The sequence below is a fragment of the Toxorhynchites rutilus genome, chromosome 1 (assembly GCF_029784135.1).
Source record: "Toxorhynchites rutilus septentrionalis strain SRP chromosome 1, ASM2978413v1, whole genome shotgun sequence".
NCBI lineage: Eukaryota > Metazoa > Arthropoda > Insecta > Diptera > Culicidae > Toxorhynchites > Toxorhynchites rutilus.
The window spans coordinates 33717963-33738289 of record NC_073744.1 but is presented as its reverse complement, the minus strand read 5'-3'; the positions used below and the strand labels follow the sequence as shown (position 1 = coordinate 33738289).

Below are 20327 nucleotides of genomic sequence, written 5' to 3'. Positions count from 1 at the left end.
TGTATCCGGAATGAATATTTATCCATTTTTTTATCAGGTGGTTTTTGAAAAATTTATTTTTAGAAATTCGATGGTTTCTGACCCTCCTACACAGATAACTTTCTTTGTTTTTTTTTTATTGGGATTGATGTCGGGAGATTGTGGAGGAATATCAATAACTTTTGAGCAATTGTAATGTATCCATGTACGAGCTTTATATGCCTTGTTGTTTTTATCGATGATGTAATGGATCGGAATGTTTACTTGAACATCCTGAAGAGAAATATGAAGCAAAGTGTAAACAAAATGTTATGGAATCGAAGATTCATGTACAAAGCATATAAAGCTCGCACATGGTTACATTACAATTGCTCAAAAGTTATTGAAATTTAGAAATCATCAAATCCCTAAAAATGACGATTTTAAAAACCATTTGATGAAAAAATGGATGAATATTCATTCCGAATACACCAAAAAACTCGTAGAAAACGGCTAAAGTTGCAATAAACAAGAGATACCATACTAATGATGGAATTCTTAAGTTGATCAAAATTTCAATCAGCATACGAATATGAGTTCGAGTCAATGTTCATGCATTCGTCACTCTTAGAGAAATAAAAACCATTATTCTCAAAACAGATAGTAAACCTTTTAACTCTCATACGATACCATGACTTTATCTAAATATTGGGTGTACCGGTAAGTTTCTTCGGTTTTACATCAGATGGCGTAACTTGATTATTATTTCAGTGAATCAAATTTCCAGACATCCGTTGGAAAGCTACTGTTATTGCGCGTCTTTTCCAGCTTGTGTCAAAATGTGGAAGCGTAAGCAACATAGTTTTTTGCCACTTCAAATGTGTCGAATTTCGTACCCACGAGAGTGTTTTTGCGGCGAGTGTTACTTCATTACTTCAAAATGAAGAAAAAAGCTGCGGAAAGTCATCGCATTTTGATGGAAGTTTATGGTGACCATGCTCCAACTGAGCGAACGTATCAGACGTGGTTTGCATAGTTTAGAAGTAGTAATTTTTACCTCGGCAGACGAAAAATGCTCCGGACCGCAAAAAAGTTTGAAGATGTAGAATTGGACGCTTTACACGATCAAGATCCGTCACAAACGCAACTTGCAGATACACTTGGAGTAGTTCAGCAAACCATATCCGATCGTTTAGAAGCAACGGGAATGACCCGAAAGATAGGACATTGGATGCCGTATGTATTGAAGCCACGAGACGTCGAACGCCGTTTTTCACGTGCGAACAACTGCTCCAACGGTATAAAAGAAAGGGTTTTTTGCATCGAATCGTTACTGGCGATGAAAAGTGGGTCCATCACGACAATCCTAAACGTCGGGAAATGTATGGATACACCGGCTATGCATCAACAGCGACGACCGCGCTCAATATTCACGGCCAGAAGGTTATGATGTCTATTTGATGGGACCAGCTGAGTGTGGTGTAATATGCTAAAGCTGCTAAAACCAAATGAAACCATTATGGGGGACCTCTACCGACGACAATTGATGCGTCTGAGGCGTGCACTGAAGGAAAAACGGCCACAATACGAGCGAAGACACGATAAAGTTATTTTGCAGCACGACAATGCTCGGCCCCATGTCGCAAAACCGGTCAAAACATACTTGGAAACGCTGAAATGGGAGGTCCTATCCCACCCGCCGTATTCTTTAGACATTGCTCCGTCCGATTACCACCTTTTTAGATCGATGCAACATGACCTGGTTGAGCAGCATTTCTTCAATTTTGATGAAGTCAAAAATTGGATCGATTTGTGGTCAGCCGACAAACCGGCCGGTTATTTCCGCAAAGGGATCCGTGAATTGTCAGAAAGATGGGAAAAAGTTTTGGCTAGCGATGGGTAATACTTTGAATATTAAATTTGTAACCATTTTGGCAGAATAAAGCAATAATCTTTGAAAAGAAAACGAAGATACTTACCGGTACTCCTATTAGAATGTTTCGAAAGCTTGTTTTCGACTTTCGGAAGAAGGGAAAAGAGATCAGCATGGTGAGGTATGATTACGATTTTGAGTCACTGTACATATAGGTCAAGTCAAGTTCGACAAGAGGCGCTTTGAGTTCCACGAGAATGCAGACGGAAATTGGGATTGCTGACTGATTGGTAAGTTACTGAAATTGTGCAATTTTTTTGTTCCCATTTTTTTAAACATTAAACATTTGGGCAATATCTAACAATCTATTGCATAGAAGAATATTATACAATTTATGAAAAAAACTGTTGGACAATTGAAAAATTTCAAGCATTATCGAAAATCGTTCTGATTGGTCGATTGGCACAAGAAATCTGTACTCTCCAAGTTGTTTCATGTGTTTTCAATACATTTGCACTACATAGAGATACGAACACGGAACTGTGCAGTGAATGATGCTTTTGAACTGTCCAATTCGCTTTTCCTCCAGTTTTGCCGTCCAAAGGGAGCAAGTGGCCATTAAATGACGTAATTAACATTATAACTACCGACAGTTATTATAAATCTTCTTAAATGGCACTAACGTTCCTAGAGGAACTTCGCCGTCTCAACGTAGTATTACTTGCGTCATTTTTATTAGTACTTAGTTGAGATTTTTATGCCAAATAACACGCCTTGAATGCATTCTGAGTGGCAAGCTCTAGAATACGCGTGACCACAGTGCAAGTCGGAGGAAGTTTTTTTGACGAAAAATTTCCCCGACCAGAACGGGAATCGAACCTGAACCTCCGGCATGTTAGGTGAGACACTAACCACTCGGCCACGGGAGCACTTTATAAATCTATTTTTGTCAAATCGGCCATTTTCCTGATTTCAGTGTTTTAGTGTTACTCTAGATAGCGAGCAATGCATGTTAACCCTTAGCGAACGAATGCCGCCATACTCACGACATTGCAAGTATTGTAAAAAAAATCGAATGCCGCCATACATGCGGCATTCCGTTATATTTCAGTTATGCATGCAACGTGATCTGGAGCATTCCTTTTCGAGTATTCAGTGCAAATACATAGTATTGTACACGGTCAATAAAGTTTGTTATTGTCATTTTCGGAGCACTATCCGGTAGAACTATCTAGTAGAAGAAAGAGAGACGGAGTCGTGCGTACATGCGTACAATCCAATAAAGCGATATTAATTATGCATCTTCTCTTGCTCGGGAAACAAATCACTTAATTTCTTAAAAATCCGTCGACCAACTGGTCATCGTTCTAGAGTAATGCGCTCGTTCGTTAAAGGTTAATACTGAGAGTAAATTTGACATCATTGTCAACAAGTGTTAGGATGCCGCGGGAATGAATATTACTTGGAATTATAACGACGATTGCTACCGGATTAGCGAAACGGTGTGATAATCATTTTATGCAAAGGATAAAACGTCCAAGAGTTATATACCTGCTATTTATTGACTCCAAAAATTGTTTGAATAGCTTGAAAATTGCTTTGAAAACATGCTATTGAATTCACACGAATCTGTATGTAAATTGACGCCCGCTCGGAAATCCATTCACTCAAGAACGTCGTTTGACGTTTGTGCAAGCGGGCACAGTTTTCTGACGATCGTCACAACGACAATGAAGTGTCTTTTTCAAGCCAGCTGGAGAAGAAGTTATATATATTTTCACAATTTAAAAAAAGTAGTGTTTTGAGAAAAATTAATTTTGATTTGTAGAAATTAAAGAATAAAATAGGCCCTTTTGGAAATCGTTTAGATTCTTTTTTGGGGATTTCAAGTACAGTAAAACCTGCTTTTGTGTGCTTCTTTATATGCGAGTTTTTTTTTTGTGTGAAGAGGCAATGTCTCAACGCCCAGAAGGAAAACCAGTCTTCAGAAAACAAACGCAGCGCTGCGCTTGAGTTTAATTTATATCAGCGCGCGTTCAAAGAAAACTCGTATTCTCTCTTGGTGCGAAGAGCACAAAACTTATAAGCACGACAGCGCAAAATGTACCAGGCACAGAACTTATATACTAAATATTTCTTTTCACTTGTGTGATGCGCGTCTCATTGTATACACACACACACACACACATACACATCAAAGTCTAGCGCCCGCTTTGTCTTCGTTCGTTCTAAGCAAAGCATAAAAACAACAGCGCGCTCCCATTTGAACCGTATACGCTTGTGTGAAGAAAAATATCACAACAGAGAGAGCAATCCAGTTTCAAGCGCGTAGTATAGAAATACGGCGCGTGCACGGCGCAAATTTCAACGTAAGAACGGCGCTGATAACCAAACATTTCATCTGTGTTTCGGAGCGTGCCCATTCGCCAGAGCGCATGTGTGCACAAGGGGTAGGAGCTCAACTGGGTACAAAAATCTTGTTGCGCATCAGCACCGAGTTGCATTCTGAAGACTGAGGAAAACAAAAGGAAATCAATCTTTGATCAGGAGTGGAATCATTAGGATTTGAGTCATTTACCTATCCACCGCATAATTTATTTTTTTTACAAACTGGATAGCGAAAATTATTTTTTAATACTACTACTTTAATACTGATGTACGTTTTTTTGTGCGGTTCCTATCAGGGCCCGAAATCTTCGAATGTGAAAAATGAGGACCGACTCTACTCTCAGTAGCTTCGCTTCGACTAGAACTGCTTCGGCAGTCGCCAGCAACAAAAAGTGACTTGACTAGAAAATGAATTGACTAGCGTTGACATGCGAGGATGACTGGTGAACCAGTCAGTGCTTATTTTAACTGACTCGACTAATGAATACAAATCTGCCTCTTCATTCAACCGACTTCAATTCACACTTCCATTTCCTCCTGACACTAATTCATACCCGCGTACGCAATATTATTTTTACGTCCATATAAAGAGGAACGAAAACATGATTTCTGATGCAAAAAAGAAGTTACTCCTTTAATGGACGGTTTATTGTCTACCCATAGTGAATACAAACCAACGAACTTAGACATTTATCAAGTATGCTATAAAGGTCCTCGCGTTAGTATTGGCGTGCAACAACTGGGAAGAATGAAATTATATAGTCGAGTCGGTAGAGGGAGATAGCGACTAAACACCCGACTGACTGTTTAGTCGTTTTGGCGGAGAGACTGCGTGAAGAACCCAAAAGTCATTACTAACTGAATACGGATATAGTCAGTCAGATAGTCAGCTGACTATCCTCAGTTGACTATAACTATGCAGAGCCCTGGTTCCGATCCCTCGCACGAACACAGGTTTGCCTGTATGCAAGGTTGCGTAAATGGCCAATGGTTTACACACACAAAATTTCACTGCAATCTGAGATGATGCTGTCAACTCCTAAGAAGTGTTGGCATACGATTCGTCGATTCTAATTCATTACATTGAAAAGTCTCACAAAATAAGTTTGAATGCATAACAGCACAATTGCAATAGCATTTTATTTTTCAAATAATGTCCCAATACTTTATTTCCATAAATTACAATAGCGTTCAGTTTTTAATTTCTCAGTAACAGGTAAAATGATATTTTAGACACATACACAATTATCAACAACAAAACTTTATCTCCAATATGTCAGTCAACATATACACCACCCCCCGAAGTACCCCCTAACCAGTGTTGTCATCATTCTCCACCAGTTTGTACTCATAATCTCATGATATGAAATCGTTCCTTTTGAAGCAACATAACGCTCGCTGAGCCCATTCCTTCACATTGTATCCTCCCTTCGGCGGTAGCAGTTCCAAATTCTGCGAGTCGTCATCATCCTCACAATCGTCGACGTCGTTATCCAAATAGTCACCCTCTTCGCCGCTGAGTCCTCTGTTCAAGATCTTCTTATATTTTCTACTGTCCGAAAGTTTGCGGCACTGCTGGAAGTCCAGTTCGTCCTCTTGGTCCGATTCGATGGTCATCTCTTGTATGCTAAATGTGTCCGACAGTTCATGCCGTTTGTGCGCGCCTGTTGCTTTTTTCGTGGCTCTCGGGAAGAACGAAACCTGCTCTAAATCGTCCTCATCAGTTTCGCCAGAGATTGGTCCTACGTCTACCAGAGGCTGCTGATAGTCCCTACTGCCGGGAATCGATAGTCGGGTAATTGGTATTAATGGCGCCGACTTAGGCACAAGGTCTTGGATGGAGTCCTGTTCTTCGTACATCTGTCGATAGTTACGCTTTGCACGTTCGACCTTAAGCTCCAGCTTTCGTTGCAATATTTTGCAAGTATTTATCTGGATAAACTTCTGGTTCGGCCGAGTTTCACTGTCTTGCGTTGATACGCTACTATTCCCAATGGAAGACGTGTACGATTCTGTGCTATTATCACTGGTCAAAACCCGCCTTGTGGTCGATGCTGGTGCAACACTGTCGATGAGAAATTCTCCCTTGGGTACCAGCTCTTTCCGGTCTTCTCCCTGGGGTCCGGATTTATCCTTCGGATCATGGAACACCACATCAAACTCGTTCATTTTCGAGTAAATGTCACTCTCCGCATCCGAGTCGGAATATGTTTGCTGCACAGAATAGAAAATCTGGGTCAATCTTCGCGGCTGCATGCCTATATTCTCATACTTACCAATGCTTCCGCGAGAAGTTCACTGGTTTTCTCCAGATTGTCCGAAAACAACGACTCGACACGTTCTTCACTCTCGTTTCCACTATCGGTCATTAGCATCATTTTGCCGGAATTCACACTGGAATATGTTTTCGACCCAAGCTGTTCCGTTCGATGTTTACCTCAGCGTGGCGAGACTTTTTTGCAGCATATCGATTTTTACTCCACCGAAACATATGATCTCGGGTGGATGGTAGCTTCTGCGCAGAATCTCATGTTGCACGGGAGTATAGTGGGCTGTCACCGATTATGTGCAAGGATTGACTGTGCGTGCAACGGAAGGCTCGTAATCCCTGTAGATCAGGTGGATTTTTACTTGACGAGTAATTCACACGTTTGTGGTGATCCGTCATGTAAATAAAAAGCCTGGCTGGGTAAGAAAGTAAAAAAGTATCCCCAAACCAAATCGTATTGTAAATTGTAAAATATTGTATAGGGTAAAAAATAAGAAATTTCAACTATTTTTTTGAACCCCTATGTGGTTTAGTATAATCTCTATGGAGGAAAGCGTACTTTCAATTTTATTTGTACGTTATTCTAAATAGCTTCGAGATAAAAAATTGAAAAAAATACTGAAAGCGCATCTTACTACGTTGTATCGAAAAGTTTCATTTCAAAAAATGTTCATCAAAAATTTAAGTATTAAAAATCTTGAAATATAGATTTTTTTATTTAGAGACTCAATTATCCTTATCAAACAGTTCCCATTTGATTGCAAGTACGTTCATGTAGGATCTTTCCAAAAAGAGATATTTCTGTTTAAATAAAAAATTATGACTTCATTTTAAATGATGAATAATTCAATAAATAATTGTCTAAACGCAAACGATAATTTTAAAATATAAATTAAAATTTAAGGAAAAAAATTGATTTCATTTTTCATTTCATTCTCATCCGAAGATGACGACAGTATCAAAATTCTTCTTGCTCTACGTACATTGGTTCTATCTACTATTGCTCCCTGAGGAAACGAACAATTTTTCTTCTGATTGATGATATTTCAGAATTTCAGGATTCCATAGTTCAACATTATAGGATTTAATTTCAAAAACACCTTAAATGATATCGATTTTCTTTTTCAAATTTAATCGATGATCCTAAACTCGAAAAAGGAAAAAAAAATCTGATTTTAGGATATATTACGTAAATGCCACATCCAAAAAATGAATAAATAAAAAATATATAGCACTGTTGGTCCCGAAACCATTTATTTATTTATTTATTTATTTTGGCTTAAGGGGGTATTCTAGTGTAGAGACAAAAATTTCGGACGCTCCGTAAAAATAAAACAAAGAATATTTTTACTATATATAATATCATTATTTGTTAATCTATCTTTTAACAATAAAACAAAAATTGAACGAAGAAAAAATATTTATAACTAGAATAGTTAAAAGCTTATGAAGTGAGACGGTTCAAAAAAAAAGTTGTGCCATGGCGAACACTATTCCAGCCCTTCTGGTTATCTGAAACAAAAATATCGAACAGATTCTGTATCAGTAAAGATGCCGCTATCGCATGAACCTCGGACTAGTCAAAAACATGTTTTTTGACAAAATGGCGACCGTTTAAAACGTTTTTTCTTACGTTTCCCTTTTTGTTTTAAAAATAGTAAAATTTAAAAAATATCATTTTTTAGATAGAGAGATGCCGGCAGATTGTATCCATATTAATTCGACATGAATCGGTTCAGTAGAACTTGACATATCGTGTACGCCAGTTTCAAAAAACTAGTTTCGAGAAAAACGCGTTTGAAGTTCATTGTTATGGCCGTAACAGGCTAAATACCACATCATTAAAATGGCTCTAACTCGGTAAATAATAGGATTTTCGAGAAGTCCTTTCCAGGGTATATTCTTGAAAGTCTAAACTACACAAATATGAAGGAAATTTTTTTTGATTTTTTTTTCATTTCTAGACTAGAATACTGCCTTAACGTCTTTACAACATGACACGATTCAAAATTTTTCTCCAATTAAAGTGCGATTCACATACCACATCTACGTCACGTTCACGTCACGTCAGTTATGTCAATTATTCTGCCATGCAATTCTTAAAAAACATTCACATACGCCGGCAACGGCAACGGCTTCCATAAGAATCGCATAGGAGAATAATTGACGCAACGTGACGTGGATTTTTTTTTATTCCATTTATTTATTTTTAGGCTCATTAGCATTTTAGCTGTAACAGAGCCGAATTTTTAATCGTATACATGTCACATGTTTATCATATCTATGAATAGCACATTACATAGTTGCCATTTCCGGCGTTCAAATATTCCTTCTGTTCTTCCATTATCCAGTTAGACCACCGGACAGCGGAGACAGTTGATATGATCATTGTTGTGTTATTAATAGAATAGCAGCCCGAAGTTTCTTGCAGAGCAGAGCAGTTGTATGGATCATTCGACAGTGTAACAACACAAAGATGATCAATGAGGGCCCTGCGTTTTGAACTCACGATCGATCGCTTACTATGCGAACGCGCAACCAATATGGCTACAAAGACCCCCCAACGTGACGTGAACGTTGTATGTGAATCGCACTTAACTCGGTTCGTGGCTATCTCTCTCGAATTCCGCGGACACCCGTGCTCACCATGTTCTGTTCCACTTTGTCTAACCACCTTGCTCGCTGCGCCCAGGCCGAACAATCATAGAAAAAAAACACATCTTGTTTTTGAAGCACTTTATTTACAAAAAAAAAACTATACACCACTAAACACTAAAAAACACAAACATGAAAAACTGCAATCCAGAGCGCGCCTGAAAGAGAATATCTATTAGTGCTGCTATATATATGAACACATATCCAAACTTACCTTTTATTAGGATCACTTGCTTGCAAGAAATCAAAAGTATTATGATAATCACGAAAACATAATACATATAATACGAATCCTACCAAAAAATCAATCGCAATTATAGGCTATTCAGAGGACTATGGGACCAATCATATAAATAGGGCATGAAATGTTAAGAACAGCGTCAGTCGTAATAAAACCACCGATCAGTATAGATCAAACCTGCTTTTCTATATTCGATCTTATCATTTCTCATCATTCAACGAGTAGCCAGTCTATCCTCATCTCTACTAGAGCTCTGCTCAGAAACTATCTGGGTGGAGAAATTGTCTATTGAATCATATGCAGCTTTGGAGTCGATGAATAGATGATGCGTTGGGATTCTGTACTCACGGCATTTCGAGAGGATCTGCCGCAAGGTGTAGATCTGGTCAGTAGTAGGTCGATCTTCGATGAAGCCGGCTCGATAACCTCCCACGAATCTGTTTGTAAGTGGCGATAGACGACGGAATATGATTTGGGAAAACACTTTGTAGGCGGCATTCAGGACGGCGATTGCACGAAATTTTGTCGCCGTTCATGAAGATAGGGCAAATAATCCCATCTTTCCACTCCTCCGGTAGCTGTTCTATTTCCCAAATTCTGACAATCAGTCGATGCAGACAATTAACCAAGTTTTCCGGACCCAGCTTCATAAGTTCTGCTCCTATGACATCTTTTCTAGTTGATTTGTTGTTCTTAAGCTATTTGATGGCATTCTCAACTTTACCTATCGTTGGGGGTACATCTTCATTATTTACTGCACCAACGTTATCTCTTCCATAGTTATCTTGGTCCTCTGCCTGTACGTCATTCAGGTGTTCATCGAAGTGCTGCCTCCACCTTTCGGTCACTTCACGTTCGTTCGCATACTCCCATCTTTATTCCGACACATTTCTGCTCGTGGCACGAAGCCTTTTCGGGATGCATTGAGTTTCCAGTAGAACTTTCGAGTCTCATGAGAACGGTGCAGCTGTTTGATTTCTTCACACTCCTCCTCTTCCTGGCGGCGCTTCCTTTCCCTGAATAGTTGGGTTTGCTGTCTCCGCTTCTGTCTATATCGTTCCACGTTCTGACGGATAGATTGACGCTAGCTCCCGCGCAGCGTTCTTCTCGTGTAACACTTGGTGACACTCACATCGAACCACTCGTACCGTCGACATCGTTCCACGTGTCCTAACTCCGCAACGCTGTTTATGGCTGTTTTAATCATGCTCCAACATTCTTCAAGAGGAGCTTCGGTTTTTTGGTCCTCTTCCGGCAGCACAACTTCAAGCGATTAGAGCGACCGACCATTTACATTTTGTTTTTATGGCCCCAAAAAAAATACCTGTGCAAAGTTTCAGCTAAACCAGACATGATTTAGAGGTGCCTCAGAAACGCTCTTGATTTTTTATTAGTTTTCAATGCTTCGGAAAGCACACGAGTACATTCGATGAAATTGAGAGACCGACAGTTCCACGTCCCGAGTTTCCAATCATTAGTCCGTTTTCGTCGCCTGGGTCTATGTTGATTAGTACGGTTCAAATATTCTTGTGTATCGTTCGTTGCTTGGTATTTTAGTAATGCGGTTTGCAAGGCCTACGATCAACCCCACTATCTTGCAGGAGGACCACCAGGACTGGGCAAAAACGCTTATAGCGGCATCAATTCGCTTAGAGGAGCTGTTTCCGGATTTTTGTGGATTTTCTTGGGGACTGGCAATGCCCATTGCACATCCCATTACACCCTAGACAGTTCTCCTGGACCAGTGCAAGCCAGAATAACGATCTATGACGATAGAATTTCTGACCTGAACGGAAATCGAACCCGAAGCCCCCATCTTGGCAAGCGCAACTTACCACTAGGCCATGGAGCCACTAGACCATGAAAACTATAAAAAAACCAATACAATCAATAATTATTAAATAAAAAATCCAAGTGTAATAGATGAAGATTATCCCATTGGCTTCAATTTCATATGTCGATCATCTCTCTAGTCCCTCTAGTCTAGTATTTTAAAAGTTATGATTTTTTCATTTGTGGAAAAAAGGGAAAAAATTATTTTTGGACCATCGGTTGAATTTTTGAAAATCGAAATTTTTGCTTCGATGCCTAATGATTCAGAAATGCATAAAACGTCGAGATCTGGTGTTATCTCGAAACAAAAATTACTGAAAATCGACCTGATTGGCAATGAATGTATGGAACAAAATTATCATCGAATCTAGAGAACCGACCATGTACATTTTGTTTATTGGCCTAAAAAAGACCTGTGCAAGACATGATTTAGGGGTGCCTCAAAACGCCTAATAATTATTCTATAGATGGTAAATCGAGGACCCTGAGTTTTGAACTCACGACCAGGGCCCGAAATCTTCGAAGGTGAAAAATGAAGACCGACTATACTCTCAGTAGCTTCGCTTCGACTGGAACTGCTTCGGCAGTCGCCGGCAACAAAAAGTGACTTGACTAGAAAATGAACTGACTAGCGTTGACTAGCGAGGATGACTGTTGAACTAGCCCAGTCAGAGGTTATTCTAACTGAAGCGACTAATGAATACAAATCTGCTTCGTCATTCAACTGACTTTAATCCACACTTCCATTTCCCCTTGACACTGATTTTATACCCGCGTGCTCAATCTTATTTTACGTCCATATAAAGAGGAACGAAAACTTGATTTCTGATACAAAGAGTAGTTACCCCATCAATGGACGGTTTATTGTCTACCCGTCGTGAACTCAAACCAACGAACTTAAACATTTATCAAGGATGCTCGCGTTAGTATTAGTAAATAGCGAGTAAAATAGCGCACACACACTGCTCGCTATTCTATACGTGTGAGTGATTTTCGTGTACTATACACAACAAAATCTAGCTCACCTGTAGCGTATGTCAAACCACGTTGAACTCAAACATCGATGCATGCATAATGATACATGGGAGAGAGAGACAGAGAGAGAGAGAGAAACGAATTCGTTTTGGGGTCACTACGAAATGCAGTGAAGACAAATTGATAAATTGTGCGGAGAAACTGCGTGAAGAAGTCCAAAGTAATTTCCGACTGAATACAGATATAGTCAGTCAGATAGTCAGCTGACTATCCTCAGTTGACTATGACTATGCCGAGCCCTGCTTGCGATCGATCGCATAGTAAGCGAACATGCAACCAACAGACCCCCTTGAAGAGTCATACTCGTAATTGTTGACGAAACACGCATCGGACGCCGAATCACTGCCTCAGACGATAATCGTCGCAAACTCGTCGAAAATACGATATATACTCTGAAACACTTCCGAAGTCGAGTTTGTCGTATAAGAGATAATCTGGCGTGAAAATATGCGTTACCAAAATTAAATCTAATTAATTTATGAACATGATAACATGCAAAAAGAAGCTCCCACAATACGGCCGGATCCTGGCCACAGTTCCCTTTAGTTTTCAAATATCTCAATTTTTGACTCGTTAGTTCACAGAACACGTCTCCGGAATTTGTTGGACTTATTTACGCGTTTCCCGACAAACGCCAAGTGCTTACCTTTTTTTTATCTCATCTTCATGACGAACGGACATCTCTTCGTGAATCTTCTCTTGTACCCATGTTCAGTTTATTTTTTTTTTAGTCTACTAAGAGCGGCTCTGTCATAAATAGGTGGTGAGAGGTTCATGTATTCCGAGGATGACCTCTCCTGGATGTATCAGCTGCCGTCCGAATAGTTTTATATTTTGTCATTTTGCCATCAGCTACTCCTCGGGTCTTCCAAACTTTTCCCCTATCTTTCGCTATAATACGTGATGCAAATATTCTTGTACAACAAGAACTCTGATTTGTGAAGTATTTTACTTACCACCATGGTTCTTTCTAGTAGTTACTCTCCTCGGATATGTGCTTTTGAGAAGTAAAGCAATAAAATTAAGTTGTAACAATTTATTTAAAACTAGAACAGTCGAATATTAACAATATCGTATCACTAGAGTAAAAATCAATCGATTGGGTCAGTCTTTGTTCATTATAAGACACACACTCTGCAACACCCAGTGGCTGGGATGCTCCTCGGTGCGAAGGTCCGCCTCGAATACCAACCCAACTCCCATGGCGTTGCGTCGCTCGGATGTGGTGTAGACAGGGGTACGAAACGTATTCTGCAAGGTGAGTGAATTAATAGTAGATTAGAAGAAAAACAACTCCCCAATGGGGTCGGCTCAGCACAAATATCAAAGCTAGTTACAGCAGATTATAATCAAAAAAACGGACCGTCGCGTAGAGCCACGTACGCGCACAGACACACATGCAAAACAGCCAAAAGCAAACACCACTTACTTGCAATTTGAGACGGTGCGCCTCGATCGGGACGACGGATAGCACCGGCAATGGCTCCACCAGAACTTTTGGAGTCGAACGTGCCAGACAGCGATTGGTCGGATCCCAGCGGGCGCCCTCGAGATACAGCCCGGTCACGTAACAGCCCTGCATTTATCAGCATTTCCGGATCATCCCGTCGATGGGAGGGGGTGGAAGGTTAGGTGTGCCATTCGTGGGTAGATAGGGAAACAAGACAAATATAAGACAAATTGTGTGTACGAACAAGTAAAAGAGATGAAATTTGTCGCTCCCATATGCATTGGAAATGGAACTTTTGTCGCCTCCTACTGTGTTTGTGTGTGTGAATGAATATGTGCATATGCACTCGCTGTTTGTGGAACACTCGAACGAAAAGCATACTTTCTTCGTCGTTAGCGAGTAAGTTTTCCAAGATACCATCCAGTTGGGACGGGTAATAGCAACAACGAGGAGCTCATGATTTTTACTTTTCATCTGTGTGTTCTTTTTTTTTTTTTTGGATCCGTTACTCGGATGTGGTGCAAAACTCCACGCAATTGCAATTTCCCAGCATTGGCTCAACTTTGCAAAACAAATTTTTCGATGTTTTCTATGTTTTCTATTCACTGTTATCAGTCTGGCAGCATTTACGGAAAACTGATAATGAAGACATCAGCTCTCCCATCCAACCCGAAATCAACAGAGTAATGGAAAACCATCGACGACAACGGTTCACAGTTGACTACCAATTGTGCGCTCAATATTTCAATCCCCACGTGTACCACACCTTCTCGCGATACGAGAGAACTTCTTATTTATTTTCCCCTTTCCTGTGGAGGAAACAATTGAGGGCTTGGGAGTGAGTGCTGGTGTCAGAGCAGAAACTGAACGGTAAGAAATATATCTTTTACACCACAGGCTACACAGTGAACCGCTTGGGTGATTTGATTCAATTCTTTGTAGCGTCCGCTTGGTTGAGCGATTGCAAAAGTATCATTTGTCGGGGTATCGATAGCGGGCTCCGCCACGACACTGATGACAATATCAGACCGACTGAGCTGCTCGTACGACCACATTTTCCTGCCAGCCGGAGGGAAATGCACACAGTCGAGAAGCGGATTTCGAGAAGGACGATAAGTTGTCTCTCTAATCCAATTGCTACGACTCGTTCCGCGTCGAACATGTAAGAAATGGCCTCCGGGCGACGGAGTATACTTCAATGAAGATCGATGAGCTCTACCATTTGCACAGAGAGTATACAAATAAATGTGGCATTCGAGAAAGAAGTGCAACTTCCGGTGAATATAAGCGACCACGGACGGATATGTACACACACACACATACACACAGCTGATGGAGACTAATAAATAAAATCATCCGACCGCGCGAACAGAAATTAAGCTAAATTGATTTACCGCCTCGGGTCGTTCCTCGATTTCGTCTTCCTTCAAGAACTTGGTTACCGATGTAAACAGTGTAGAACGATCCAGGGGCCAGTTGTTCTTCCGGCAGGCAACCTAAGATGATTAGTGTCGAAAAGAGGAGAAAGTAGGTTATAAGAGCGCGATCTTCGCTGGAAATGGTTTGTTATTATACTCAGGGCAGAAAATTGTAAATGTTTGTTTGAACAACAAACTTATTAACAGGCCAGGTATTTTCACCAATAATTACTCAATTGTCAACTGCTATTTCCCTCATTTCATTTAAACGAGGTTCAGATTATGCTGCATTCCGACAAAAATACCGGGAATTTGTGTTTCTTCATAATACGCCCCTTCTGGAGCAATACACTTTTTCCAACGGAAGATCCAGTCATCGAAACAATTTTTATAGCTGTATTCAGGTTTTGTTTCTTCTCATCGACCGTAAATATGCGTTGGGTGAACGTGGGATCAGAATTTGATTGTTCAAGCATGTCTTCAGTCTGTTTTGAAGAAACTTGAACTCTTTTGGCACTAGTCGTGCTGCGGCTCTTGTCAACACCAACCAAAATATAACGAATGAGAGATTTTTATTTCTCTCAAACTTAAATGACGAGTTCCGAACACCATTCCATTTATTCTGTTGATGTTTCCATCAGTTAAAGATATGGATGGAAGTCCTTGGCGTGGCATTCATCTCTTACCGGTCATCTTTAAATGCCTCATACAATTCATATAACCGCGTGTTCGTCATACAGGGTGGCGCATAAGTCACGCAACCGATTTGCACAAAAAAATCGTATCAAAAAATGTCTCACGATAAAAAATCTTTATTCTCGAATAAAAAAACGATACAAAGTCGACAACTGAATCGCTTAGGAATCAACACGTTCGATAGTAGCAGCGCGATCGTGATTATTTTTTCTTTCAGAGAGCATTGCGTGACTTATGTGCCACCCTGTAGTTGAGTCACCTAATGTATTCTGCAATATTTTAAACGTTTTGCAAAATTACCCCCGACTTGCATGTATATTAGAATAAGCGGATTTCCACAGGTACATCGAATTTGAAGTCTGTGTTGGGGAAACCGTAAATCGGGCCAATCAAAACTTGGCAGTTAGGACGTTTAGATAATGCTTGACATTTTACAGTTATTCAATTGTTCATCTAATGAAAAATAACATTTTATTAATTGTGATAGACGCGTGGAAATATTTCCTATCATTTGATGCAAACATCTTTCCGATCTGTTAAGAAATGTTCGAGTTATAAGCATCCGAAATATGGGTAAGGTTATCACACAAATCGGCAAAACAAATGTATGGGAAAAAACAAAGTTCATCCAGTTTTCATGAATTCAAACCGTTTAGAGATTAGCGAATTGTAATGTATAGCATAGCAAACAAATCCTAGAGAATTTCCGATTCGATGAGAATTCGTTCACAGTGAAAAAAGTTATTAACGTTAACTTTATTTCATAAAAACGCGACTTGTTTTTTGATTTGGCACCCTTCCTGAAAGACGTAGTTCTACGTCAAAAACACAAACCATTCCTTATATTCCATTCCCGATATATTTCATTAACGAATCTAATATTTTTGTTCTCTTGAACGATAAATGTAAAGTCAAAAAAGGAATATATTATGGTCGTAAAGTAGACAAATTAAATAAAGAAAATCAATATAAAGTTCGTATTTGTATTTGTATTTGTTGCTCCTCATCGATCCACAGAACTCAACATTAATAAGAGTATTGATTGTTTTGCTGAGCTGAGGTGAATATGGAACTGGTTTTCAATGCCAATGTCTATGTTGTTAATTTTTATGAATGTGATTATCAGTATTTCTTCGTTGATATATTTGACATCCACCTAGGCTTGCGGTCGTGTCGTTAGTGGAATCTTTAGGAAAAGGCATTGTGCATTTTCCATCTGCCATGCAAGGCTATAATAGTTCAAGATCATCACACGGACATGAACCATGTTTGTGGTAAATATATCAAACAGTAACCCATATTCCGTAATTAGCAGACCCGAAATCAATTTTATGAAAATTTTCACTCGATGTTGTTTAATTACTTAGAAGACATAGTCCTGTTCCTAACTTAACTATTTTTCTATGAATCTCCTTGCATTTCAGCCATAATATTTTGAATATAAAATAATTATCAGAGACAATTTTAGTTCAAGACTTCTCTCTACCTGCAGAGAATTTGTTATTCTGTTACACAGAACACACAATAGAGCCATATTTCATTTAAAATTTTTGTTTCAAAAACGTGTTTACACGAACACGAACACGAACTTCTAAACGCATTGCGTTTCAAGGTCGGATGACATTTGCATAACCCGTCGAAGTCGAACGGACGACAGAATGCGATATTGCAATCGATTCGGATAATTTTGACTCGATCGGATTTCAGAATACGGGTGAGTAGTTGATCAATAGACGTATCTGGAATTTTTGAGGAAATTACACTTTCGATTCCCTCAGGGCGTATTTTGTTGACTATCCAAATTAAAAATGTGCATATGAGGTAATCATCGCTTTTGCTATCCAGCCGAATACATCCAGCAAGATGTGAAACAGAATACATGTAACGTTGTAGTGGAGCTCATTCTACAATTCATTTTTTGTTTGTTTGAACAAACGTGTTATAATATCATGGCAACGTATTTGTTTAGGCCTGACAATAGCAAAGGCTGCGTCGGCGTTGCTCATGACAAAGAGATAAATTCGTGCATTTTTCCTCACACCGCTTCTGATTGCAGATCGCAGTCGTTCGCTTGCTACCTCTATATCGTTCGCAAGTCATTCTACGTTGAGATGGTGAACATTAGAAACAGTAGGAACATTAGTACCATTGAAGAAGAAGATGGAGAGCATCATTTGAAAGGTGGGTGTCAACGATGAACTCCAGATTATTGTTTCTTCTTCGAATCACAATTTCCCGCGACGCTGTGCAGTCGCCTTCCATGACTCCAGGAATGTATTCAACAACATACACATTGAATGTATACACGTGTTCTCCAGTCGGTTATTAGAATTGTTGACAATGACGTGATTGTCACCTTACAATCCGAGCATGTATGATATGAAGAATTTCAATAATTCATTATGTTTATTCAAAAAGTCTTACTGAAATACGCATGGCTTCCATGGCTTTTAGATTTAGCCGAATTGAGGTTATTGACACATGTGAGGATAAAAGTTCGCTGAAGTGAACCTACCGCTATCTGTCATTTAACAACGTTTATAAATTCGTTCTATTTGGAAAACAAACGACGGGTCGATTATTTGGATTTTATTTGTACCAAAAATACTAAAATCGCGATTAAAAATATTAGATGGGATATGACATGTACTGTTAGGAAAAAAATAGAATTAAAAATTATTTAGAACTAGCTAACCCGGCAAACTTCGTCCCGCCCATTTACTTGATTCATTCTTCAGTAATGCAGGAATTTGTGTTTTATTTGTATGGCAGCCACCCCTAAGAGAGGGGGGAGGGGTATCTAACCACCATAGAAACATTCATTGCACCCTAAAGTTTCCATATGCCTAATTTGGTTTAATTTGCTTGATTAATTCTCGGGTAATGCAAAAATTTGTGTTTCATTTGTACGGCAGCCCCCTCTAAGAGAGGGGGAAGGAGTATCTTAACACCATAGAAACATTTATTGCATCCTAAAACCTCCACATGCCAAATTTGGTTTCATTTGCTTGATTAATTCTCGAGTAATGCAGAAATTTGTGTTTCATTTGTATGGCAGCCCCCCCTTTGAGTGGGGGAAGGACTGTCTAACCATCATAGAAACATTTATTGCACCCTAAAACTTTCACATGCCAACTTTGGTTTCGTTTGATTGATTAATTTCCGAGTAATGCAAAAAATTGTGTTTCATTTGTATGGCAGCCCCCTTTAAGAGAGGGGGAAGGAGTATCTTATCACCATAGAAACATTTATTGTATCCTAAAACCTCCACATGCCAAATTTGGTTTCATTTGCTTGATTAATTCTCGAGTAATACAGAAATTTGTGTTTCATTTGTATGGCAGCCCCCCCTTTGAGTGGGGGAAGGACTGTCTAACCATCATAGAAACATTTATTGCACCCTAAAACTTTCACATGCCAACTTTGGCTTCGTTTGCTTTCCGAGTAATGCAGAAATTTGTGTTTCATTTGTATGGCAGCCCCCCCTTAGAGAGGGGGGAGGGGTCTCAAAATATCACAAAAACCTTCCCCGGCCCCAAAAACCCCTACATACCAATTTTCATGTCGATCGGTTCAGTAGTTTCCGAGTCTATAAGAATCAGACAGACAGACAGACATCACTCCATTTTTATATATATAGATTTTTTTTTCTGCATAATCTGCTAATCGGTATTAAACATATGGTAATCGGTAACCTAGCGGTATCATATATAGTTTACGTCCTATCCTCATGCCTACCAAGTTTTTTATGCATTATTTCATCTTCATTTCTCTCCTTTTTACTCATAGAAAACACTTTCCAACTAAATTTTATGGTGAGATTTAATATTATCACGCATTTATGCAACAGCACCGGTAGCTATGTGTATAGCGTGGTCGTGTTTAGCAGCCTTGCATTCCATCTGGCATTGGTTCGATCGATATTGTATAGACTTTTTTTGTATAATCCCAAAAGAGGTGAAAAAAGAAAAAAAGAAAGAGATGTCTGCTCCTACACATACAAACATTTCAAAGCTTTTCAAAAAGCATAATATTTGCTCATTTGACCTTTCGGCTCACGGAGCATTATTACTGCTGAAGATTAAGGTTTTTTTTTTCAGTCAATTTAATGCAAGTATTATACAAGTACGGACCGACAAGCTATTATGACAATTCTCATTCCCAACCAGGAAAATTTTGGCCGGGATCCTAGTATATTTATTACTGATAGTTTTTACTCTGATAAAGTACAAAAATCAGGAAAAATCACAATCATTTCTGAAAAATTAGGCAAAATTGAGTGTTTTTTCAGGATATCAGGGTATGTGCCTAAAAGTCTGGGAAATCTCAGAGCAGACACTCATTCTCGTAGAACTAATTCCTGCTGCTCAAAACGAGTGAAAAGACTAACTCGTTCTTCTGATCTAGAAGTAGTCTAGAAATACATTTTTCAACTCAGAGTTACCAAGAAAACATTACTTTGTTAGGAAGAGAGATCATTCATTGCTACTAACAGTGTATATAGATTGTGC

General features: G+C 39.3%; 2 protein-coding genes across 2 annotated transcripts in view; both read right to left on the bottom strand.

Annotated features, from left to right (window-relative positions):
* Positions 1 to 5353: 5353 nt before the first annotated feature.
* LOC129763596 (uncharacterized) lies at positions 5354 to 6700 on the bottom strand. The gene is made up of 2 exons (XM_055762838.1): positions 6496 to 6700; positions 5354 to 6433 (listed from the first exon to the last, which is right to left on the bottom strand). The coding sequence occupies exons 1-2, from the start codon at positions 6595 to 6597 to the stop codon at positions 5576 to 5578; spliced, it is 960 nt and encodes a 319-aa protein (XP_055618813.1). The 5' UTR covers positions 6598 to 6700; the 3' UTR covers positions 5354 to 5575.
* A 6335-nt stretch (positions 6701 to 13035) lies between these two features.
* The window catches only part of LOC129763591 (dynein axonemal heavy chain 10), a 191683-nt gene continuing 184391 nt past the window's right edge, over positions 13036 to 20327 (bottom strand). Inside the window, exons 71-74 of the mRNA XM_055762828.1 lie at positions 15097 to 15198; positions 13682 to 13828; positions 13209 to 13503; positions 13036 to 13143 (exon numbers count right to left, since the gene is read on the bottom strand). Of these exons, the coding sequence (XP_055618803.1) occupies positions 13357 to 13503; positions 13682 to 13828; positions 15097 to 15198 (396 nt within the window). The 3' untranslated portion in view covers positions 13036 to 13143; positions 13209 to 13356. The remainder of the gene's footprint in view (positions 13144 to 13208; positions 13504 to 13681; positions 13829 to 15096; positions 15199 to 20327) is intronic.

Excerpts from the sequence above, each read along its gene's own strand:
- LOC129763596 (XM_055762838.1), bottom strand. The coding sequence starts at position 6,597 with ATGATGCTAATGACCGATAGTGGAAACGAGAGTGAAGAACGTGTCGAG. Across the intron at positions 6,434-6,495 it reads AACTTCTCGCGGAAGCATTG|CAAACATATTCCGACTCGGA; the intron begins GTAAGTATGAGA and ends TATTCTGTGCAG.